The sequence below is a fragment of the Taudactylus pleione genome, unplaced genomic scaffold, assembly GCF_031769625.1.
Source record: "Taudactylus pleione unplaced genomic scaffold, aTauple2 ptg000032l, whole genome shotgun sequence".
Classification (NCBI taxonomy): Eukaryota; Metazoa; Chordata; class Amphibia; order Anura; family Myobatrachidae; genus Taudactylus; species Taudactylus pleione.
The window spans coordinates 8,021,078-8,043,322 of NW_028284434.1; the positions used below are offsets into that span (position 1 = coordinate 8,021,078).

The 22,245-nt window shown below is 42.9% G+C and overlaps 1 protein-coding gene across 1 annotated transcript in view; it reads left to right on the forward strand.

Annotated features, from left to right (window-relative positions):
• The first annotated feature begins 734 nt into the window (after nt 1-734).
• The window catches only part of SDR42E2 (short chain dehydrogenase/reductase family 42E, member 2), a 57,683-nt gene continuing 36,172 nt past the window's right edge, over nt 735-22,245 (forward strand). The window contains exons 1-2 of the mRNA XM_088451848.1: nt 735-1,061; nt 1,171-1,266. Coding sequence (XP_088307974.1) covers nt 735-1,061; nt 1,171-1,266 — 423 coding nt within the window. The remainder of the gene's footprint in view (nt 1,062-1,170; nt 1,267-22,245) is intronic.

Here is a 22,245-nt window from a genome sequence, read left to right on the forward strand (position 1 = left end):
GGACAGGGCATGTGCTGTCTCTGCACCTACAGTATGTACTGGCATAGCTACAAAAATTATTTGTAATATATATGTGTGTGTGTATATATATATATATATATATATATATATATAAAATCAGTACACTGGGTGTAATGAGCCCAAAAAGTCTAAATAATTCTCCCATCCATTTTGACTTTCACCTGCAGCTCATCCAGGTGATAAACGTATTATGGCTTGGAAGAGTTTCGGTATGATTAATAATGTACATTGTTGAATAATCGGGACTTAGGAACACAAACCAATTTTTGGTAATCATCACATAAAAGAGTATTGTTTACTCAAAATTACTAAAGTCTAAGAAGATGGTCAGCTAACAAAGAACATTAGTACATGAAGTGTGGTGCTTTTGGTACACCTAACCAGATGACGCAAACTTTGTTTATGGTCTTTCCAATAACTGTTTATAGCATCATCAAGCCTATATATGGCGTTTCTAAACTTCCCAACATTTACTCTTTGGACTTTAAAATATTTTTTCTACTGTCTATTTTGACACTGGTCTGAAAGTGTTCGATTATATGTTGGGAGTGACATGTACAAACATGAAATTGTTGCATATGGGAAGAAGTGACACAGCAACGTCAGACAGTGTTTTATTTTGTGTACAGTTGTGTTATTTACTATTATGGTTATTCATTTTTTTGTTGTGTTGTCCACAGGTTAATGGTTATATCTGGATAACAGTTACAGTCATGAGGGAAACAAAAACTGTATGTGAGCTAGAAGACCTGAGAAACAGGATTGAGAAAGAAGAGATGTGTTCGGAATGTCTCAGAAACGTGCTGCCATTTAGAATCTTCAGAATGAATGGTGTGGTGCCACATCAGAATAGGATCTCCATCTGTATGCCAGGCGCACATCCGGGCACATGGGAGATAACAAAAGTACTGGTCACAGGGGGCGCAGGTTATTTGGGACACAATCTTGGATGTACTCTGATAAATTTGGGGTACTTTGTTATACTTTTTGATATACAAAACCCGGATCGGGAACTGCCACATGGTGCTACATTCATACAGGTAACATCGTACACACTGTAAATGAAATAGAAAATGAAAATGTTGTGTCAATAGCCTAATTTGAGAAGGATTCTTACTCCCTATAGTTAATGTCTTGTTTGTGTTTCAGGGTGACATACGGGACTATGATTCACTATACAAGGCTTGTGAAGGAGTTGACTGTGTTTTTCATGTTGCATCCTTTGGAATGTCAGGATATCAGCAAGTGAGTGAAAGTTAATACTCCACCTTTGTGTTACACTAAAAAAGGGTCCCGTTTCTCTGATATCTTTTTTTTTTTTTAAATGTTTTTATTGAAATCAAGAAACATTACAATAGCCGGTAATTATGCGTTACAATTATTTTGTGAATACAGTTTAGATGTGGTATACAAATGAACAAAAGATAATACCATGCATACAAAAGTACAAACTTACATTAACATGTTGTGGAAAGAAGAGACAATTGCACAATGCATTAAACTCCCTATGGTTGATATGTACACTATACCTTTCAGACTTAACACAACTAAAAACTTATCTAAAAATAAACACACGGACAACAGGAGTTGGATTTAAAATTAAAGGTCAAATTTATTTGACATTAGATTATTAATAATTACTTAATAATTAATATAATATTGAATTTGGGCTATCTAATTAGATAATTAGAAGTTGCCAATCGAAAACGATTGTGAGCTTAAAGTTAGTATGGTGGCGGACAACAAAGAACGGACACTCCCACAAAACACACTCAGACCAAACACATCACCGTTGGTGTTCAACTCTCCAGCATAAAGCATGCCCGGGCGGGCTGTGTCATTTCCCGGAAGGGACGGGTTTGGCCTATCATTGATCAAGGAGAGCGCACCAATCTAATTTATATAACTAGATGAATATATGTTGAATCTTCTTTACAATATCATTTGGAAAGAAAGTTGCAAGTTTTGGACACTTGATGTAGAATCATTTTATTCCAATATTCCTCATGTGAAGGGTTTGGAGTGCATAGTTTTAGTATTAGAAACAAGTAGTCATTTAACACACTTGCACCAGAAATTTATTTTAGATTCTATTAAATTTATTCTAACTCACAATCAATTTTTGTTTGATGGGGTCCATTATTTACAGGTGATGGGAACGGCCATGGGGATCAGGTTCACGCCAAGTTATATGAACCTCTACATGGGCTACTTTGAGGAGTGCCATGTGTGGGGGGCACCTGTGTTGCGAACCGGGTCTTCTATGGTCGTTATATAGATGATTTATTTATTATTTGGGATCGGGATGAGACCTCTGCACTTTCACTATTTCATATTTAAACACCAATAATTATAATTTAAAATTCACATATACCCTTAGTAGTTCTTCCATTGACTTCCTGGATTTGAGCCTCTCCATCTTAGGAAATAAAATCTCCATATGTACCTTTAAGAAACAAGTAGACACAACTATCTGCAATATCAAAGTTCACATTATGGACCATGGCATAACAACATTCCAAAAGGCCAGTTGCTCAGATTGAAGAGAAATTGTTCTTCTAATTAAGGTTTTCTAAAACAATCGGAAGGTATGATTTAAGATTTTGTAAACAGGGTTTATCCTCCGTCTCTTTAGATAGATCTTTGAAATAAGTATTCTCATGGACAGAGAGGACACTTTAAAAATGACCTTGAAATGTGATAATAAGAACACTAAGGATAATGAAATTTGTTTTGTCTCCAGATATAATAAATTATCATACCAAATGAAACATATATTAAAACAAAACGATGATCTACTTAAAATGGATCCTGTACTCAAATAAATCCTCCCAGATGAACCTAAGATTATTTTTGAAAAGAGCAAAATTCTTAAGAACTTTTTAGCTCCAAGTTTTTTTAAGTCATCTACAAACGAACTAAAAAAATAAAAATGTAATTGGTTACCACCACCATCAAAAGGTTTTTTCACATGTGGAAGAAATAGATGTGGGATGTGCCACTTTGCTAAGAATAGAACAAGAAAACAAAAAATATATTCTTACCCTTCTCTGGCAGATCATATAGTATTAGGGAATTTATCAATTGTAGTTCAAGCTGTGTTGTATATCTATTGCAATGCAATTGGAATCTGAAATATATAGGTAGAACTACGAGACAATTGTCCATTAGATTTAGTGAACATAAACGCAATATAGCAAAATGTCTAATTTCTCAGTGATTAGACAACCTGCGCAGCATCAACGTGATTGTGATTACCTCATACCTACCACAGGTACATTGATACAACGGGACAATTAAATTACCAATCCACACCTACCGGTAGGTAAGCATCTCTTCTCACCAGTGCGGGACGTCACCATCTAGAGGTATTCCCAACACCACCACAAAAGGTATACTAAGTCTGTAGACCACAGGTCCAGCAGGGGAACATGCATGTGGTAAGGACCGCATGACCCACTTCCCAACCAAGGAGCATACCGGACTACACTTCTTCAAAGAGGCCTGAACACTTCTATACCCACCTAACCAGCCACAATTACCTGCAATTACATTTCACAATATCACCATCCTAGAGGAGCACTGTGTCTCCTCCAATAAAATAGGATTGGAATCTATTCACTTGGTCTGTTTGTTTATAAGTTAGTTCACACACCCACTTTATCCACTTTAGTAATGCCATCCACACATATCCCCATAATCAACCTACCCCACATACATAGACCCGATCACCCACCATAGTATCACATCAGTCTACAATCAGCATATAGCCATTCCCTCGCTGCACACAACCCCCCCTCCCTCTACCCCACCCCTATCTGCACACTCTTAACCACCAGTAGGACCAGGTACCCCTACTTTATGTTGCAGCATCTTCACACCACCCTCCCCCCTCCCTCACTTATATAGACTCATCCCCCCATTGCCACCACACCTCGAAGCGCGGCCTATCCCCATCTATAACCCTATATATTCAAGAAGTATAATCCCTTATATGGGTTCCTTATATTATGAGTACTCAGGACCTCATTCAGAGCCGCTTGCAAAAAGCGAGCGCTCGCTTTGAATGAGGGCGGACACTTTTTTTTTTAGCCGGCCTCCTGGCCGCTCGCTAAGCTCTGGGTGACCACCCACAGCTTTTGCGAGTGGCCAGGCGATGGTCGCGACCATCAGGCTTGTGACGAGATCCTTGTGGTAGGGCCTCGTCTGCCGCGAGCTCCAGTGAGCTTCCTGCTCTAATAGAGCAGGAAGCTTACTACTGACATCACGAGTGATGTCAGTAGGGCCGCCCACAAACGACAGGCATTCCTTCAGGAACGCCTCTGTTTGTCCAGCCTCCACGCCTACAAAATGGGGCGAGCAGCCGCCCCGTTTGTAGCGAGACCCGGAGCGAGTGAATTTCTCACTCGCTCCGGGGCTCGCGCACACGCATTGCGCACGCCGCGTGTGCGCAGTGCCCCACCATCGACCCACTTGCGAGCGGGTCTGAATGAGGGCCTCAGTACACAATTGAACGTATTTATCCCACTGTGTGAAACAACCCTTATGTCTCCTACAAACTAGGGTCCTCATTCAGAGCCGCTCGTAAGCGGTCGTACGCTCGTAGCGGTCCGATGTTGTCCAACCATGCATGCGTCGGTGTAACAGTGCGCATGTGCGTACGGCTGATTGCGATCATTTTTTCAGTCGTTCGTCGAATAGCGAACAGGAAGTGACATGTCAAATGTGATGGACAGAACTGTCCGTTTTGGGGCGCTGACGGGGGTGGAGATGGGAAAACGCAGGCGTGGCGAGGCGTTTTTTGGACGCACATAAATTATTTGATGCGAACGGCCAATGTGAACGGAAAAAGTGTTACGTCACTGTCTGATCAACTTTCCATCCAAACTGCTCGCTTAGCTTGTGGTCTGGTATTCTCTACCACAATGACGATGGTCTCTTCGTTCCTCCCGTGGCTCATCGATGGTTTCCCGATTTATCAATTGAGGGCTCAAAAACAATCAGTTTTGAATTGCAAAAATGCTTGTAAGGTGTTAAGCAAATAGCCTTTTTTAGTAGCAAAAAAACGTACGCAGGTGAACTACTCAGCTGCTAATTTCTGGGTTACACAATCAATTAGCTTAAAAATTTATTTTAAATTTGCGTATTTTTCCAAAATTAGTTTATTACTTTTTTTCGGCCAACAATATTGTAGTCATGTTTGTTATTTTTCTGCTTTTTTGGGGGGCCAAGAAAACAATCGTCCTTTTGTTTTTTGCTAAGTGTTAATTTAAACTCTTAAATGGTTTTTAACCCTTGGTTTTTATTTTTTAAATAATGTTGACATTTCCGTTGTATTGTTTGTAATTTTGTGTGTGGGATTACCTTTTAACCAGTTTTTGAATAAATTAACAATACAATTGTTCATATTCTCAACATTTTTTATTTTTTTTACACTATTTTTTTTGGGGGTGTTTTTTCCAAATTAAAATATGGATAACTTAAAATAAAAAAAGAAATGTTTTGAGAAATGCGGATACAAAAAAAGTGGCTTTTTTAAACCACTATCAAAAAAACAAAATTTAAAAACAATTCACAAGAAAGGAGAGAGAGGTTTTGGGCATTAAGGAATATGGGACAAACACAGATAAGGAATGTGGGAAAATTAGCCAGTGCTGTCATTGCCTTTTGGCCCGTTTGGCCAGGGTAGGGAGGGAGCCTGAACGGGTCCGGGAGGTCCTTCGGCTGGCCTGGCCAGAGGCAGATGTTGGGGCCTCTGGACTAGGCATAGGGCTAGTCACATTTGGAGGGATGGCTGTTGTTGTGCCAGAGGTGGAGGATCCTGATGTTCCGGCAGGAAGGGAGGCCGGCTCCAACATCTGCTGGCGAATGAGCTGCTCCAGGGCATTGGCAATACGGACGTTGGCACCAGTATTTTCTGCTAGGGCCTGAGCAATGGTCACGTTGGCCGCAGCACTTTGCTCCAGGGCCTCCGCCACCCGTAGCAGAGTGGTGTCCAGCCTCACCAGAATCTCAGTGTGCTGATCCGTTTTAAGATTGAGATCAGTGAGGAGGCCCACTGCCTGCGAGGGGGATTGCCCTGGACTGTCTGCCACAGGGTCCCCAGCCGGATCTACTGGTTCCTCCCCTGCAGAGTCAGCAGAAGTTCTGCGGCCAAAGCTCCCCTCTGGAGCAGACTCATCCGCCTGTGTCTCTGTGAAAAAAAGAGAAAAGAGTAACATTATAATCTAGATATTGTCCCAAACACATTTCTGAGTTATTAACATTACTACATTTAACTGAGGCAACATGAGGAGCCGCAAAGTCTGGCATGTCGGTATCCATGTTCGACACGCCAAACACCTCCTGATCCTGTACACACCCCTGGGCCTGCTCCTCCAAATCGTTCAGCTCCAGTGACACAGGGGTGGGACCCCCACCTGTCCCCCCTGCATGCCTAGCCCTATCAGCCAGTTTTTGCTTCAGCCGATATTTGAAGTTGCTCCATCTGTGGGTTAAAAAGTTGGCATTATTCCTGCAGTATTTGGACCTGTAAACACTTTTTAATAAAATGTAGTTTGTACGTACCGGCGTTTGACCTCCCGGGTTGAACGTTCAAACTCACCCACCTTATTGACAGCACTGGCTATGTCATCCCACATTTTCCATTTCTGGCTTGCACCCATATTCCTTGCTGCCTGGGGCAGGTTGTCAACACACATTTGGACCAAAACTCCATCTCCTTTCTTGTGAATTGTGGCTGCCTTTTTTTTTTTAGTTTGTTTAGTGGGCCTACTAGGACCAGCAGCCTCTTCCATTACATCCTCAACACCTTTTTGTAAATTGGAAATAAAATTTATAATGTAAAATGTACCTAAAATGTTGATTCCACATAATCCTTTAGGCCCAAAAAGACAAATACTTACCTGGCGCCTCTTGGCCAGTGCTTTGCTGCTCTGTAGCCATTTTTGACTTTCAGGTCTCACTACAGCAGACCGATTGGTGTTTTCAGTGACATTTTTATACATGCGTCAGCATTATTCGGCCACATCATTGATTGTGCGCTCCTATTGTCCGTCCGTAATTTGAGTGGGAAAATAAAGACTATTTATGGCTTGGTGTGACTCGAGTCGAGGTGGCGGGTGATGAATGTTGGAGGTTTGACGTAGGAGTTGTTTGTTGGCGGTTTTTGGAGTTTGGAGTTTTCTAGTGTGATCTTTTTTTTGTTTTCTTACTTATTTTTTTTCCGTTCGCTTTTTTTTGTTTAGCTTTTTTTTTAGAGTTTTTGAGTATCTCTTTTTAAAAACCACCGTAAACAATAATAGTAAATAGTTAAAAAATGTTAGTACTTATGTGTTATTTTTTTATTTTTACAGTTATTTTGGCCTTGACAAATTTGACATTTTTGGACTTTGGGTTATTTGTCTGTTTTTGGTAAGTGTTTTTAGTTTCATGAAGTTACAATTTCGATGTGTTGGTCTTCGCATATGTTTCGCTAAGTAATTTTTTTTTTCTAGGACCAATCATGTCTTACCACTAAATATAGCATACTCTTTTGCGAAATAATGTTTGAGTTGTTTTTAATTTAAAATGAACGTACTATTTAGCGCACTAATGTCTCCTTATTGAACTGTAAAAGTAGCGTAATATTTAGCTAAATCATTTGTCTTGTTTTAACTGTAAAAAATGCGTACTATTTAGCGCACTAATGTCTCCTTATTGAACTGTAAAAGTAGCGTAATATTTAGCGAACTCATGTGTCTTGTTTTAACTGTAAAAAATGCGTACTATTTAGCACACTAATGTGTTTTTATTATTTCAGTGTAAAATCATGTTTTACCACTAAATGTAGCGTGCGATTTTCCGAACTAATGTGTGCTCCCTTCTCTTTTTTTTAACCCTAAAGAATGTGTTTACAATCCAAGTTTTCCCAATAATAAATAAATATATTTTCTACTTTTGAAATGTAGGTTGTTCTGCTCATGACAAGACCCCGGCCTGTAAGCATCTTTGGATTTCTTTAAAAAGATAAGTATATTTTTCTTTACACATTTGTCTAAAACAATAACTACCTGGCTTACCATTTCAGGTTGATGTTGGTCGTATTATCTTGGCCATGGTTCCAGAACCCGACCAACCTCAACTTCGTCCCAGGCGTAGGCCTCGTAGGCGTGCAAGGCCCTAGATATATAGAACACGTGTCACCCTTTTTGGAATGCCAGATGATGAGGTATTAAGACGATACCTCCACAAATCATCCTAGACACTCTCTCATTAATAGAGAGTGATCTTGAACGGAAAATTGACAGTCCTACAGCAATACCACCACTTACGCAATTAATGTCGGTGTTACATTTCTGTGCCTCAGGATCCTTTCAAACCACGGTGGGAATAGTTGCCGGAATCTCCCAATCCTACTTTTCAAGGATCCTGAGGGCTGTGATGGAGGCCATTTTTAAACACCTCCATCATTTTATTAAAATGCTAGTCGATATGGGTTCCCTTAGTGTGGCGAAGGCCAATTTTTACCAAATAGCTGGCTTCCCACACATCATAGGGGTTGTGGATGGCACTCACATACCACTTCAGCCTCCAGCAAGGCTGGAGGCTATTTTTAGGAACCGCAAACACTTTCATTCACTGAATGTAATGGTGGTATGTGATGCCTCCCTCCAGATCCTGTCCCTGAATGCCAAATTCCCAGGCAGTGCACATGATTCCTTCGTCATCCGGCAATCAGGGATTTGGCAGAAATTAGACAACCTACAAGCTGGTGATGCGTGGCTTCTGGGTAAGTTGACACCTTCCGTTGCAACCACTGCAAAACTTGTAACACAATGGTCCTGATGTTTGTTTTTTCACAGGAGACAGTGGTTACCCTTGCACGCCTTGGCTGCTCACTCCTTATTTGGCTCCCACACCAGGGCCACAAAGTGAGTATAATTCCGCACTTACAGCCACCAAGCAGGTGGTGGAGCACTGTATCGGCCTTTTAAAAGGCCGATTCAGATGCCTCCACCGCTCTGGTGGCGAACTCATGTATTTGTCGGATATGGTTTCGAAAATTGTGGTCCTGTGTGGGATATTTCACAACATCGCCATAAGGAGTGGTGTCCCAATGCAGCCAGAGGATGCCTTTCCTGAGGATGGCCCCCCCGAGGTTGGTCGGAGGTCAGTATGTGGGGGGGCCATACGCGATGATGTGGTGGCCAGATTTTTTAGGTAATTATTGTAAAACATTTAGTTAATTGACACAATGTAGACATGTAAGATTTTAATGGCCAATTTTAATATTTTTTTGATTTTTTTTTCTTTTATACCCTAAAATTACCCGAAAAAACGATGCCTACTACCTGATCCAAAAAATTGTCTTCATGTGGCCACATTGGATATAACTTCGGGAACAATTATTTCTTCGCCTCATTTGTGGATTCATGTTGACCTGCTACTTCTTCAAACAGTTCCTGATTTTTTTTTTGATTTTTTTTTGGGGTGTTGGTTGTTTTTTGGAGTGTGTTTTCACTGTGTGAATTGATTGTCACAATTCACTTTCTGTTTATTATTTGTGTGTATTAAATTTTTGCTTGACGTTAAAAAGACTTTTCCTTGGTAAATTACAAGCAAGTGTAACCTGGTCCAAAAAAGGCAAACTTTCTTAATGGCTAATCCTGTAATGTGTTAAATTGTAAAGTATGCTTTGTGGCTAAAAACAAACACCAAAGGTATTATGGTGAATCAGTACGTTTTCTAATCTAGGCCTAAGCAGGTTTGAATTAATATTTACATTACCCACCCAAACAAATTAAAAAAAAATGCTGGTAATTCTATTAGGTGTTTAATGTGACAGCTTACATACTTACTTGAGCTTTCTACAATCTAATTTTCCTTACTTTAAAAAACATGCTCCAATAGTCGACTTATGGAAGGTTAAACAATCTAATATTTACAGACAAGGAATGAGACTTTAATAAATCAAAATATATTTTATTTGTAACACAATTTTTAGGGGTAAATCAAATAAAAATTAGTGGCGCAGGACCGCCAACATGTGATCAAGGACCACAGGCATCCCTATGACATGGCCCCTCAGTGTGTGCAAACCCGCCTGCATTGCTTGCAGCCGCCTCTGGTCCTCTGTGGGTAAAAAAAATGTGTGGATTACTAAAATGACACCTTAAATTATATGTTACCAAACAACTTAAAAATCAGACTATACTTTAAAAAAAGAGATAAAATGTAAAAAAAATACAAAATAATGGCAAACGCAAAGATTGTATAAATACAAACTAAACAAATAACACATAAAAAGACAACCAAAAAAAGGGCGAAGTACGCAAAAACACTACATTTGTTGGTACCGTAAACTCGAAAGACACAAGTATGAGTGATTGGACATGTGTGATATGTGTAAGGGGAAAACATCCTAGACATTGTTTGGCCAAGATATATATCCAAAACATAAAAAATACTTAACAAATTGGAAATGCACAGGCAAAAGGACAACATCACCCAAAACCTAAAAAATACAAAAGCAACCATAGTTTAAAAGGGAAACATACCGGTCATATTGATGCCTGGTCCTGGAGCCCCGACATCGTCCTCCTCTGAGGTGGGCCAGTGCTGGTCCGATGGAGGAGGGGTTATTTCACTTTGTGTGGAGGGGGAGGAAAAGAGAGAGGTGGGTGGAGGGGAGGGTGATGAAAAGAGAGGGGGGGGTGGAGGGGTGGTAGAATTTTGAGGGATGGTAAGATTAGGAGATGGAGGGTCCTCACGGACTGGCCGGTCTGGGGTGGAGGGGGAATTTTGGGAAGGTTGGGGAGAGGAGGTTGGGGTGGGAGTGGGGGATAGGGGACGAGGCTGATGTTGTGCTCTTCTTAGACGTAGTAGTCTGCGTTCAGCCCCTAAATGATGGATTAAAAATGTAAAGCTTATTTTTTTATTTTTGAATTTGATAAAAAATTAAACCACCAAAAATTTTATAAACCAAAAAAAAACAGAAAACATGCACACGCAGGTATGTCCTAAATAAACAAACAGGGCAATACGGAAAACATGCACACGCAGGTATGTCCTAAATAAACAAACAGGGCAATACGGAAAACATGCACACGCAGGTAGGGGCAAAAAACACAAACAGGGCTATACTGGAAACATGCACACGCAGGTATGTCCGAAATACACAAACAGGGCTATACTGGAAACATGCACACCAGGTAGGGCCGCAAAAAAATCAAAAAAACAAACACAGAAACACTTACTTTCCTCAATCTGGAGCCGCAAACTTGCAAGCAGGCGTGGGGTTCGGCAGCGCAAATCCGACCACCTACGCTGGCCGATATTTCGGCGATAGCCAAAGAAGCGCAGGCGGCGGCGCACCTCCGCGTATGCCATACGCTTGCGGAGGTTTGTGATGGGGGGAGGATGATGCGTGATCCTGTGGTCCATGACCTCTGTGAGGACCAGGAGCTCACGCCTACAAAACACGGAGGCTCTCATGATGGCAATGATTTTTTTTACACAAAACAGTTTTAATAAAGGCCCAAGAAAAAATTTGATTAGCTAATGTACTTGGAAAATTAACAGAATGCATTGTATTGGTTATTGTATGAGTCATGTGACCTACAGCCTCACAAATATAATGTGAGTTATGATAGGCTTGATGCAGTGACATGCGTAAGCTAATTTAAATAAACAAATTAAAGTACTAAAATATGCCTATAAAAAACAACTGAAAACAATAGTATCATTCCTGAAAACATTTAATTTTGAAAAACAATACCATTGGTGAAACCGTACGTATTCTGCGGTACAAATGACACACACTGACAAGAATAAAGTTTATTGACAATGAAAAAAAAAAAAGGATTGAAAACATGTGAATAGCAATTAAGGTAATTAATATATTGATTGCCATGAAACGATTAAAGTATGTTTGAAGAATTAAATAGCAGGCAATCGAAAACTGACAGGGCCACTTCCGGAATTGAATTGTGCGAGCGTTCCCTGCAACCAAACAGGAGACGGACGGTCGCTATTTTGAACGTACGCTAGCTAGAGGAGGGGTTGGGAGACTATGGGGCGGTAAATTAGCAACGAGCGAACTTACGAGCGAGCGCTTGAATTTAAATATTTCCGCTCGTACGGCGGACGAGCGAACGGCCACTTGCGTCCGGGTCTGAATCAGGCCCTATGTTTGTTATAAATGTTTGGACCCTTGAGGAAAATTTAGCATAATTACAAAAGTATACATTCTATATATTAAAAAAATAGACAAATTAAATAAATATATGCTTTGGTTATGTAAGATTAAACAATGTAAAAGATGTGGGTAATATTTAACCGATACAGTATGTGGAAAACATTGGATGTATTCTCCTTGCAACTCTTTTTATAATAGTATTTTTTAAAATAGCATTTTGATTTTTTACACTTTATATATAATGTTGTGTATTTTTATAATGTTCATATTCATTTGGCATCCGAACAGTTATATTACACTTAGTATGCATTGTGCAAGTGAAACTAAAGGCCCTCATACATCAGAGATTGATTGCAGCAATTGTGCAATTTACAATCGATTGTGTATAAAAATCTTTCCCTTTTTCAATCGATTGCAGAATTGTGACAATCGATTGAAAAAGGGAAAGATTTTTATACACAATCGATGGGGGCCTTAACACAGCATGTTTGCTGAGAGCTACAGTAATTACACCACTCAGGTGTTAACCATTAAATTTACTAGGGAGCATACAGTATATAAGTGCGTCTCAGAGGATACCCAGCATTCTTCTCTTTGAAAAAATCCGGTTTGTCGGAGGAAACGCGTCAAAAGCTGTGCTTGGGAAATTCATAATTTCTACCTGCTGCTATCCACGGCATTATACGCAGTGGTGTGCGGCCAGGGCCAGATTAAGGTCTGTGGGGGCCACTGGGCAACAAACATGTGGGAGCCCCTATTAAATGTGACAAACTGGGGGTATGCGCAATGGGGACCTTATGCAGAGCCCCCAGTAGTGTCAGTAACTACAGTGACAGTGGTAGTGCCCCATATGCAGTGCACCTAGTAGTAGTGCCCCTTATGCAGTGCCCCCTATGCAATACTCCCATTAGTAGTGCCCCCTGTAGTAATGCCCTCTGTATAAATGCCCCCAGTAGTAATACCCCTGTAGTTGTGCCCCAAATAGTAATGCCCCCAGTAGTAATTGGGCGTGTGCCCAATAGTAATGCCCTAGTAGTAATGCCCCCTGTATTAATCCCCCAGTAGTAATACCCATGTTGTTGTGCCCCCAATAGTAATGCCCCCAGTAGTCATTCCCCCTTTAGTAGAGCCCTCTGTAGAAATGCCCCCAGTAGTAATGCCCCTCTATTAGTGCCCCCAATACTAATGCTCCCTCTCTAGTAGAGCCCCCAATAGTAATGTCCCCTGATTAATGCCCCCAGTAGTAATGCCTCCCCCTCCGAGTAATGCCTCCCCCCCGAGTAATGCCCCCAGTAGTAATTTCCCCCCCCAGTAATGCCCCCAGTAGTAATGCCCCCCCAGTAATGCCTCCCCCCTCCCCTGTAATGCCCCAGTAGTAATGCTCCCCCCTGAGTAATGCCCCCCCGCCAGTAATGCCTCCAGTAGTAATGCCTCCCCCCTCCCCGAGTAATGCTCCAGGTGTAATGCCCCCCCCCGAGTAATGTCCCCTGTAGTAATGCCCCCCGCCAGTAATGCCCCCAGTAGGCCGCTTGCACTAAAAAAAAAAAAAAAAGCTCATACTTACCTTAAGCTAAGCCCTGCGTCCGCTGCAGTCCGCCCGGCTGCTCCTCTGCACTATGGCGCCATGACGTCTCTACCATAGTGCTCTGCGTGAGCCAGAAGCTGGAGCTCACGTGAGCTCAAGCCTCCGGCTGCCGCTGCGGGGAGGGAGCCGGGCGCCCGCTGGTTACAGCGGTAGTCTGGTAAATGGAGCCTCCCTGCGGCACCGGGGTTAGGTTGGCCGGAGGAGGCGGGGAACTGTTTCCGTCTCCTCCGGTCCACTTTCACCCCGATGGGTGTGGGGGTCCTTAACGTGTGGGGGCCCAGGGACGATCGCCCCTGACCCCCCCCCCCTGTTAATCCGGCCCTGTGGGCGGCTATCCAGGAGCATATTATTTGCATGTTGTTACCCCACTGAGGTTACGCTACATCTCACTCAATGGATATCCAGTATTCATGAGACCAGGGGGGGGGCCTTAGTCGCATTGAAGCTACATTTGGCAGGTTGCAAGCAAGTTCTGCCAGCCCCCTCATTACAACATATCACAATATCTGGAGACCAGCGAGAGTGTATACCGGAGGTATCAGGGGATACAATTACATGGGAGCGTCATCTGGCAGGTCGCAAGCCAACTCCGTTTGCCACTTTAATACACCATAGTGGTTGGACACCGGTGGTGAGTGACTGTATTGGAGCGTACGGCAGGTCGCAAGCCGGCTCCATTAATCATTTGCTTATATATTCACTAGCAAAGACTGCTTTCTGATTTTTACTCGTGTTTTTTATTAATAAATAAGGTTTTTTACCTATATATATTTGTGAATAATTATTACTACTATAGCGCTGCTTATATTCTGTTTTTTAATATTGGGTTGGTTACCCATTTGCAGCTGCTCTCGGTGGTCTATAGAGATACCACTACCTCCCAGCGCCTAGTTTAATACTGTGTTGTACTTACAATAAAGCAACAATACCTAAGCCAGCATTACATTTATAAATAACACTTATATGAAATAAATGTAAAATTTACAACATTAAAAAACAAACATCTTGAAATTCCATGATACTGTGTAAACGCTTATAATACACAAACACCTTTAACAAATGGCCACAAAAATATTCTAGCACTAAATGGATGTTTCAGCTTGTGGTAAAAAAGAAATAGTTAAATATTTATACAAATAATGTTTTTATGGACATTTAGTCCTATTCCAGTTAGATTGCATTGTTGCATTTTAAAAAGTTGTTGGCCTGTTTTCTGTTTCTCCACGTGTTTATGGGGCATATGCATCAACAGGTTTTCTGTTTCTTTTTTTTTTTTGCAAAAAAAAAAGAGCGGAAAAATGGTTTTCCACATTTTCTTTGCAATATTAAAGTACCGCTGTATGAGCCTGATTCAGAGTAGTGCGCAATTCTGATGGTTTGTGTATTACTCTGATTGTGAATGAGACCTGTGCATATGAGGATCTGTTCTGTTCTGGTGCAGTTCTCCCTCTGGAAGATCACTTGCAGTTCCCCCAAGCCACAGCATGATTGACATGCTGTGTTGTTTTGGGGATGGAGTGGGGCATAACATATGGTTTAACTAACGAATCCGTGTGTATGCACAATCTACTATGTGATGTCTCAATTATATTTTAATTGAGCATATAACCACGTCATTTGATACTATTTCACCTGATTAACAGACTATTATAGTTGTTACATTCTTGTATTAATTTGTGTGCTTAGAGGCCATTAAATAGTGTGACTGGTTGACAACGCCTCGGCAGGCTATCACAGATCATAGATTATTTTGATCCTAACTGTTACTGGCTCTGCCCACAGGGTTGGGGACATGTAACTTCGCTGCCAAGCTCCTACGATAGGCGCTTGGAACCACTTCCACCCAGGCTCCTACCATCAGCACTTGGAACCGTTTACTTCTGGGTATTGGTGGGCACGCTGCTGCAACACATCCTGGAGAGTGTCGGCTACCTTCCACTGGTTCCTCACCATGGAGCTGCAGGGTAGCTGGCAGAGGGCTTTAGCTTGGAGACGCTTGGCTCAATCCAGAACAGCCGGAGAACGGAAAAACGCTTTGTGCTATTCTGGTGATCACAGGAAACAAGTAGATGCGTTGTACTAAAGGCAAAGTGTTTATTGCTCAATGTCTTTAAAAATAAATTCCTCCACAGCATACATGTACTCTTCAGAAGTATAGACCTCTCTGACAGTCAGAGGATATATATTTTTGGAGCATGCAGGACCATCTTTTATTTGGTTCAAACTAGGGGTGTGCGGGTTCGGATTTCTGAAATCCGAACCCCCCCGATCCGAGGCCGATCCGAGTCAGGCTCGTCTTTTCCCGCCTGAATCGGATCTGAAATCGAGGCAAAACGTCATCATCCCGCCTTCCGGGTCTCGCGGGTTTTGGATCCTATATAAGGTACCCGCGTCGGCGCCATTTTCTCACTCGGCTGTGGACAGTGAAGAGGGAGGGTGGGAGCTAGGGCTGGCTGGGCTGTGTAGTGTTGTAGTGTAGTGTTGTGCTGCGCTGTGCTGCTGTTGTCCATAGGGGATGTGTCCACTACTTCAAAGTCCATAGGGGCTGGCTGGACTGTGTTGTCCATAGGGGCTGTGTCCACTCCAAAGTCCTGTGCAGTGTCCCAGTCCTAAAGGGGTGCTGTAGTGTTGTCCAGGGGGTGCTCTGTCCGTCAGGGGTGCTCCCCCCAAGTGCTAAAAAAATATATATTTTTTCTGTGTTTGTGAATTGTGTGCACTGTGGCTGCACGTGCATCAACAAAGGAGCAGCGCCAAGCGTGCGCATGTGTCCCATAAGTAAAAGGCCGGCTGGCTTGTCCGTTAAAGGGTGCTGTAACCCCCAAAGGGCACTCCAAACAAAATAAAAAAATATATTTTTTTGTGTTTGTGAATTGTGTGCGCAGTAGCCGCATGTGCATCAACAAAGTAGTGCCAAGCGTGCGCCTGTGTCCCATAAGTAAAAGGCCGGCTGGCTTGTCCGTTAAAGGGTGCTATAACCCCCAAAGGGCACTCCAAACAAAATAAAAATATTTTTTCTGTGTTTGTGAATTGTGTGCACTGTGGCTGCACGTGCATCAACGAAGGAGCAGCGCCAAGCATGTGCCTGTGTCCCACAAGTAAAAGGCCGGCTGGCTTGACCATTAAAGGGTGCTGTAACCCCCAAAGTACACTCCAAACAAAATAAAAAAATATTTTCTGTGTTTGTGAATTGTGTGCGCAGTAGCCGCACGTGCATCAACAAAGTAGTGCCAAGCGAGCGCCTGTGTCATAAGTAAAGGGCCGGCTGGCTTGTCCATTAAAGGGTGCTGTAACCCCAAAGTACACTCCAAACAAAATAAAAAAATAATTTCTGCGTTTGTGTGCACCTTAGCCGCACGTATATACCAATATAACATAAATGGAGGACCAAACTTTCTCCGATAAAAATAAAATAGGGAAAGATCAAGAACCACTTCCTCCTAGTGCTGTTGCTGCTGCTGGGAGTTGTTCATCATCCCAGAGAGGAAGTAGGAACACCACTACTTTTACTAAACAATTGACCCTCCAACAGTCCCTAGCGAGGAGGATGAAGTACAACAGCAGTCATCCTGAAGCAAAATGTATAACTGAGGCCTTGACTGCTATGTTGGTGTTAGACGTGCGTCCGGTATCCGCCATTAGTGCAGTGGGATTTAGACAATTGATGGAGGTAGTGTGTCCCCGGTTCCAAATCCCGTCTAGATTCCACCTGCATCCTCAAAGCAGCAGCGACAAGTGTGCGTCTGTCTGTTAAAGGGTGGTGTAACCCTCAAAGTGCGCTCCACAAACAATAAAAAAAATCTTTTTTTTTCTGTCTTTGTGAAATGTGTGGGCTGTAGCCGCACCTGTATCCTTAAAGCAGCAGCGACAAGCGTGCGTCTGTCTGTTAAAGGGTGGTGTAACCCTCAAAGTGCGCTCCACAAACAATAAAAAAACTCTTCTTTTTTTTTCTCTTTGTGAAATGTGTGGGCTGTAGCCGCACCTGCATCCTTAAAGCAGCAGCGACAAGCGTGCGTCTGTCTGTTAAAGGGTGGTGTAACCCTCAAAGTGCACTCCACAAACAATAAAAAAATCTTTTTTTTTCTGTCTTTGTGAATTGTGTGGGCTGTAGCCGCACCTGCATCCTCAAAGCAGCAGCGACAAGCGTGCGTCTGTCTGTTAAAGGGTGGTGTAACCCTCAAAGTGCGCTCCACAAACAATAAAAATTTCTTTTTTTTCTGTCTTTGTGAATTGTGTGCACTGTAGCTGCACGTGCATCAACAAAGGAGCAGCGCCAAGCGTGCGCCTGTGTCCCATAAGTCTGTTAAAGGGTTGTGTAACCCCCAAAGTGCTCCAAAAAATAAAAAACTTTTTTTTTCTGTGTTTGTGACTTGTGTGCGATGTAGCCGCACGTGCATCAACACAGTAGCAGCGCCAAGCGTGCGCCTGTGTCATAAGTCAAGGGCCGGTTTGGACATCTGGTCCGGACTGAAGGACGTGCCAACAATTTCTGACAAGTCTACTGTCACTGCATATGATACTGTCCTCAAAGCAGCAGCGACAAGCGTGCGTCTGTCTGTTAAAGGGTGGTGTTACCCCCAAAGTGCGCTCCAACAAAATAAAATAATCTTTTTTTCTGTGTTTGTGTGTGAAATGTATGTGCAGTAGCCGCACCTGCATCCTCAAAGCAGCAGCGACAAGCATGCGTCTCTCTGTTAAAGAGTGGTGTAACCCTCAAAGTGCGCTCCACAAAAAATAAAAAATTCTTCCTTTTTTTTCTGTCTTTGTGAATTGTGTGGGCTGTAGCCGCACCAGCATCCTCAAAGCAGCAGCGACAAGCGTGCGTCTGTCTGTTAAAGGGTGGTGTTACCCCCAAAGTGCGCTCCAACAAAATAAAATAATCTTTTTTTCTGTGTTTGTGTGTGAAATGTATGCGCAGTAGCCGCACCTGCATCCTCAAAGCAGCAGCGACAAGCGTGCGTCTGTCTGTTAAAGGGTGGTGTAACCCTCAAAGTGCGCTCCACAAAAAATAAAAAATTCTTCTTTTTTTTCTGTCTTTGTGAATTGTGTGGGCTGTAGCCGCACCTGCATCCTCAAAGCAGCAGCGACAAGCATGCGTCTGTCTGTTAAAGGATTACATCGGTGACAGCATCCAAGTAGGCATGTCAGACAGTACGTACCTGTACTGGCAGGAAAAAGAGGCAATTTGGAGGTCCCTGTACAAACTGGCTCTATTTTACCTGAGTTGCCCCCCCTCCAGTGTGTACTCTGAAAGAGTGTTTAGTGCAGCGGGGAACCTTGTCAGCGAAAGGCTTAGGAGGTTGCTTCCACAAAATGTGGAGAAGATGATGTTCATAAAATGAATTATCAACTCTTCCAGGGAGACCAGCCTCCAGAACGTACAGAGGGACCTGTGGTTGTGGATTCCAGCGGGGAAGAATTAATACTCTGTGAGGATGTACACAACACTGAAGAGGGTGAGGAATCGGTGGATGAGGAGGATGAGGACGACATCTTGCCTCCGTAGAGCCAGTTTGTGCAGGGACAGATTAATTGCCAGCTTGTTTTGTGGGGGCCCAAACGAACCAATCATTTCAGCCACAGTCGTGTGGCAGAACCTGGTGCTGAAATGTTTGCTTTGTTAAAGTGTGCATGTCCTATTTATACAACATAAGGGTGGGTGGGAGGGCCCAAGGACAATTCCATCTTGCACCTCTTTTTTTTCTTTGAATTATGTACTGTTTGGGGCCTAGTTTTTCAAACTGACATCCTGTCTGCCACTGCAGTGTCACTCCTAGATGGACCACGTGTTTGTGCCGCCCACTCTTATCTCTTAGCATAGTCATCCAGCTACCTCGGTGCAACCTTTTGGACATAAAAACACTATTGTGAGGTGTTCAGAATAGACTGGAAATTAAGGTTATTGAGGTTAATAATAGCATAGGAGCAGAAAAACACAAATTCTGTGATTTTAGCTGTTTTTATGCTTTTTTAAAAAAAAATACAGATCCAAAACCCAGAACCCAAGACACGGAAGGGTGGTTTTGGCAAAACCAATCCAGATCCAAAACACGAAGAAAGATCCAAATCCAAAACCAAAACACAAAACACGAAAAGTGGCCGGTGCACACCCCTAGTTCAAACCCACAATATCACAGGGCAGGGGCGTATTTATAATGGGTGCAGGGTGTACGGTGTGAACCAGCACCGCACACCCTGTGCCCATATTTTTTTTTATACTTACCTCTCAAATGTCCAACGAAGTATCGGTACAGACAACACCTGGAAAATGACCGCTGCTGCCATTTTCCTGGCATTTTGCGCGTGCGCAGTAGGAAATCACCAGGAAAAATGCCATTTTCACAGTGACCTGCGCAGTAGACTTTGGGCACACTGTAGTGCCCGGAGTCTACCGCTGCTGTCAGTACACTGACGGCAGCCGGGGAGAGAGAAAGGGGGCCCCGGAAGGGGAGTGAACACGGGCCCCCTTCTCTCTTAATATGCCCCTGCCACAGAGAGTAAAGACCCACCCGGGGTCCCTTAACCAATCAAACTATCTCACAAAACATAAATATATCTTACACTTCAAAGGAGCTAACTAAACTTCCACCCAAAACCAGTTGGCTTTCCTAAAACATAAACTGTTTTAACATATAGTATAACTGTCTCACAAAATGTAAATACAACTCCCATTTCACAGGAACTGGCTTTCTGATCCATAGTCTTTGGATCTCTTATCTTGTCAGTATGATTATACTCTACTCCATGGTGCATCACCAACAGTGAATACGTTTTGTGGCAGTGCCATATATCTCCATACATATTGGTTTCTTAATCGGATTTTCAAATATTTTCTGTCCTGTGCGGAATTAATACTTTGGTCTTTTTTGTGTAAGCTGAGGCTTACTCTGATGGCCTGAGGGCTGCAACATTGCGACCATTGCTGCGTATTAGGGCACAGCATTTGGATCTGCGATGCAGTCAGGAGGCATCTCTTTACACCAGACACCTCCTGCTGCATTACCATATTAGTTGTACCGTATTGCACAGCTGCTTCCCTGCGACTGTGCAAAACTGTACTACTCAGAATCAGCCCCAATGTATCATTGCTGAAATATAGGAGATATCAGCAGTATCTCCTACATTATCTCAACAGGATGGGTATGGGATGCCGGCACTCGGGGTCCCAGCGGTCAGAATCCTAACTGTAAGTACTCCTAACCTAACCCCTTACCCTCTCTTTGGTTTTCCCTGCCTCTGAATCTCATGGGCTTCCCCTGCACTTCTCCTAGTGCGCATTGTGCATACGTCTCTTCTCCCATTTGCCCACATTACTTTAGGGGTGTCACGAACCATATAGGAAAAGCCAAGGGGTTAGGGTGGCTGGGAACAAGCAGGAGAGTAATAGTGCTAGGTCTCCCTATTGCCCAGGTTTGGCTAGACCTGCCCAGAGGCGCGGAGTCTAACTCACTTGGTGGTCTTCACCAGTGACCCTTCCAGTTGGGATATGGGTTTTGCTACACCAAGTGAGCAGGTCACGACCCCCTGGATAGATACTTGGGAGTGGCAGGAAGACCGGAACTATATTAGAATGAATACTTGAACATAGGAGATCAGCGTGAACTGAATACTTGAGCACAGGAGATCAGGGTATGCACTGAATACATGAACACAGGAGATCGGCAAATTAACTGAATACTTCAGCACAGGAGATCAGTGTATGAACTGAATACATGAACACAGGAGATCGGCAAATTAACTGAATACTTCAGCACAGGAGATCAGTGTATGAACTGAATACTTGAATACAGGAGATCAGCAAATGAACTGAATACTTGAACACAGGAGATCGGCATATGACCTGAATACTTGAACACAGGAGATCGGCAAATTAACAGAATACTTGAATACAGTAGATCAGCAATGAACTGAATACTCGAACACAGGAGATCAGCAAATTAACAGAATACTTGAACATAGGAGATCAGCAAATGAACAGAATACTTGAGCACAGGAGATCCATGTGCTGACTTGCACAGAGAACCACAGAGAAATGTGGATACAGGCATGTATTGGGAATTACTAGAGATCTAGCTGAGGCCTAACTGGTAATTAACATGAAAGCTGACACCACAGGACTTCAGGGAGGCGGTTAGAGAGCTGAGCAACACACTAAAAGACAACACAGGGATTTACAAGAAACACTGGAGTTCTGTGAGAGCTGAAGTAACATGCTGGGAATTAGCATGGGAGCTAATATAAGTAACACTGGTGGTCAGCATGAGGGCTGGAACAACACACTTTGTGGAGAACACCGGAGAGCATAATAATCACTGTAACAGCGAAGTTGAACAGCAGTTTCCTGTTCCTGGAGTCAGACTTAAATACCCCTGGGTAGCTGGTCATTGGATCAGAGGATCAGCTGAGTGACCACAAGACTACCATTGGGAGAGACTAGCCAGGTGATATGGACCAACATGGCTGT